General features: G+C 54.6%; 1 protein-coding gene across 1 annotated transcript in view; it reads left to right on the top strand.

Annotated features, from left to right (window-relative positions):
- The first annotated feature begins 453 nt into the window (after nt 1-453).
- Nucleotides 454-2,800, top strand: part of Mdm1 (Mdm1 nuclear protein) — a 26,854-nt gene continuing 24,507 nt past the window's right edge. The window contains 2 exon segments of the mRNA XM_059245740.1: nt 454-592; nt 1,472-1,586. Of these exon segments, the coding sequence (XP_059101723.1) occupies nt 575-592; nt 1,472-1,586 (133 nt within the window). The 5' untranslated portion in view covers nt 454-574.

Raw genomic sequence — 2,800 nt, 5'->3', positions numbered from 1 at the left:
ATCAGGAAAAAGCCACTCTGGGTTCTGCCGTGCATTCTGGAACGCCGGGCACGGCTCTCACGTTCTGTGATGTCAGGGAGCTGGAACCAGCCAGGTGGGCTCCTGCGGAGTTCGGCGGACGCACAGCCCGGCTGGTTGTCACGGTGCGGTGCTGCGGTGCGGTGCTGCGGTGCGGTGCGAGCATCCGGTCCCCCGAGCATCGGTCCCCGCAGCCTCCTCCGGGGGACAAAGCTCCCGCGGGCCCCGCCCACCGCAGTCCCCGCATCCTCATTGGCTGGTTCACCGCCCGCCATTCCTTCCCCGGCTGAAGGCAAGGGAGCGGGGCGGTGCCCTTGCGAGCGCTGGTTGGTCTAGTCGTAATGACGGTAAGGGCTGCCATTGGTCTGCAGGCTCCGGGAGTGGGCGGAGCAAGGCCGAGCGGCGGGGCGGGAGGGCGGCGAGCAGTGCGCCGGCGCGTCGTCGGGGACGCCGGGGCAGGCTCTTGCTAGGGAACCGGTGTTGTCGCCCCGCCCCCTCGGGGGGCTTGTAGTCCCGTTAACTGTCGGCCCGGCCGGTTTCTGTAGAGCAGGGCGACATGCCGGTGCGCTTCAAGGTGAGATCCGGGGGGCTCGGGGGCTGGTGGCGGGGACCCCCGCCGGGTGAGTGCGGGGCACGCTTCGGCCTCACGGAGGCTCCTGGCTTGGAGCCTGTGCTGGGGTGGGGGCGAGGATGCTCCGGCCCGTGGTCCAGCGCCGAGGTCCTGATGGAAGTCCTTCTGGGGGCGGGCGCCAGGAGCGGAGACGAAAGGCTGCGTTCAGGGTGGGACGCCTGTGGTCCCTCTGACGTTTGCATCCAGCCCTCCCCCGCCCCCCTTTTCCCCCGCAAAACTCGAAAAGTGTGCGTGTGTGTCTCTGAGTTGGGAAACGGGCTCTCAATAAGAGGAGAGCGTGGGTGGGTCTGCATCTTGCCTCGCTGTGCGTTTGTTTTAGGGGTTGCTAACATTTCCAGGTAGCTAGCTAGCTGTCTGTGCCTCGCACCCTTCCACGCAACAGGTGGCCATAGCGTCCCAGACATCCCCACTCTTAATTCTTAAGGGCTTGTCGACGGAGAGAGAGGGGGGCTTGTCTCTCTCCAGTTGCCTTCTATTAAAAGGAACTAGGAGGAACCCATACTCTTATGCACTTGGTGGGAATTTAGGGTAAATCCCTAGTACACTTCATCAGATGAGCTCACACTTGAGAACCAGCTAGAGGGCAGCCTCTCTGAGCAATCAGACTCCTGCTTCCATCCCCCTCAGGTGGTTGGGAGGATTAAAGAGCTACTTAGCCAGGGCTGGGTAAATATTAAGGAGCTTGTCTGGGTTTAATTATCATTCTTAGACCGTTCAACACTCTTCAGAGGTTGAGATTTTTCTTTTTTTTTTTCCCTTACCGATGCTGGCTTTTAAAACACTGTTTATTACAGGTGCTGAAATTGTACTTTGCAATTACAGGGGCTGAGTGAATACCAGAGAAACTTTCTATGGAAAAAATCGTATTTGTCAGAGTCCTACAACCCCTCAGTGGGGCGAAAGCACTCATGGGCCGGACTTAGATCGGATCAGTTGGGTAAGTTGAGCAAATCAGTAGCTATTATAACCTGAATAAACCTTGGGTTATGCTTACAAAACAATTAAAATCTGCTTGTCACAGCAGACTCATTCATGTGGTTTGCAAATATTTATTGATGCTATACTGTGATCCTAAACTCCTTTATGTATAGAAAAGAAACTCATTAAATAAGGCATTTCAGGTTGTATATGAAATAGCATGGTAGCAAACAGGTTAAAGAGCAGACTTGGAGGGACTGGCCTTGGGATTTGTTGTTTTGGAAAAGGCTCTTCTGAAGATGTCTGAGCTGGAACCTGCAAACTGAGAGGGTGGAGCCTGGGGAAGAAGACTCCCAAAGTCTGGAGGAGCGGAAGTGTAGGTAGAGCAGCCTGCCCAGGTTCAGTTAGTGTCAGAGGCAGGACTTGAACTTGTCTGTTTTGGCCGGTGCCTATGAGTTCAGAGCTATGCTCTTCTTATTAATTTCCTCCTTCTCCAGACCTCAGAGAATGTGAGCCCTGGGCTCTACCCTCCCAGTGGGCCTTAGGAAGCAACGCCGCACAGGATTGTTGGGGAGGACCAAGGGCGGCGTTGCTTGGTAAGGGTTTTACGTACACAGGTCAATACTTAGTGTCGTGTGGATGGTGTGTGAGAAGGCCTGATGGGTAAGCCCTCAAACGTTAGGCATTTGAAGCCAGGGAAAGGCTAGGCTTACAGCGAGGGCACCAAGCCGGTAAGGCAGGAAAATAAAGGACACGTGTTTAGATAAAGTTTGGAGAACAGAAGGAAGTGTGGGTAGCTCTTTAGGGCTCCTCACAGCACGAAGATTCTTAGCCCAGGGCCTGACCTCAGAGGCCGGATTCTCAGGCAGCATGCTGGGAAACCTCTCTGCTCCTATGTTCTGTACTTTGAGGGTTTGTTAGATCAGGAATGCAAACTGGTCTTCAAGTATAATCATCTCATTGAAGGCCCGAGGAGTCTGACCGGACACTGGGCAATTGGTTAACTTGCTCAGTTGTCCTTTAGCGTTTTTAGCTGAGATCGGCTGCATCTAAGGGTCCCATGATGAGAGGAGACCTTGCAAGTGAAACCACTTCAGAGCAGGGCACGTTGTGAAGGAAGGGATAGTTTAGAGGTAGGGGTCGTAGGAATTTTAGGTAAGCACAAGGACCAGCATGAGGATACTCAGGGCACTCGGAAATGGAAGCAGGAGGCTAACAAGGAGCAGCAGGTTT

This window comes from Peromyscus eremicus, chromosome 18, assembly GCF_949786415.1.
Source record: "Peromyscus eremicus chromosome 18, PerEre_H2_v1, whole genome shotgun sequence".
NCBI classification, from domain to species: domain Eukaryota; kingdom Metazoa; phylum Chordata; class Mammalia; order Rodentia; family Cricetidae; genus Peromyscus; species Peromyscus eremicus.
Note: the sequence above shows the minus strand (reverse complement) of the source record. Positions and strands in the feature narration are given on the sequence as shown.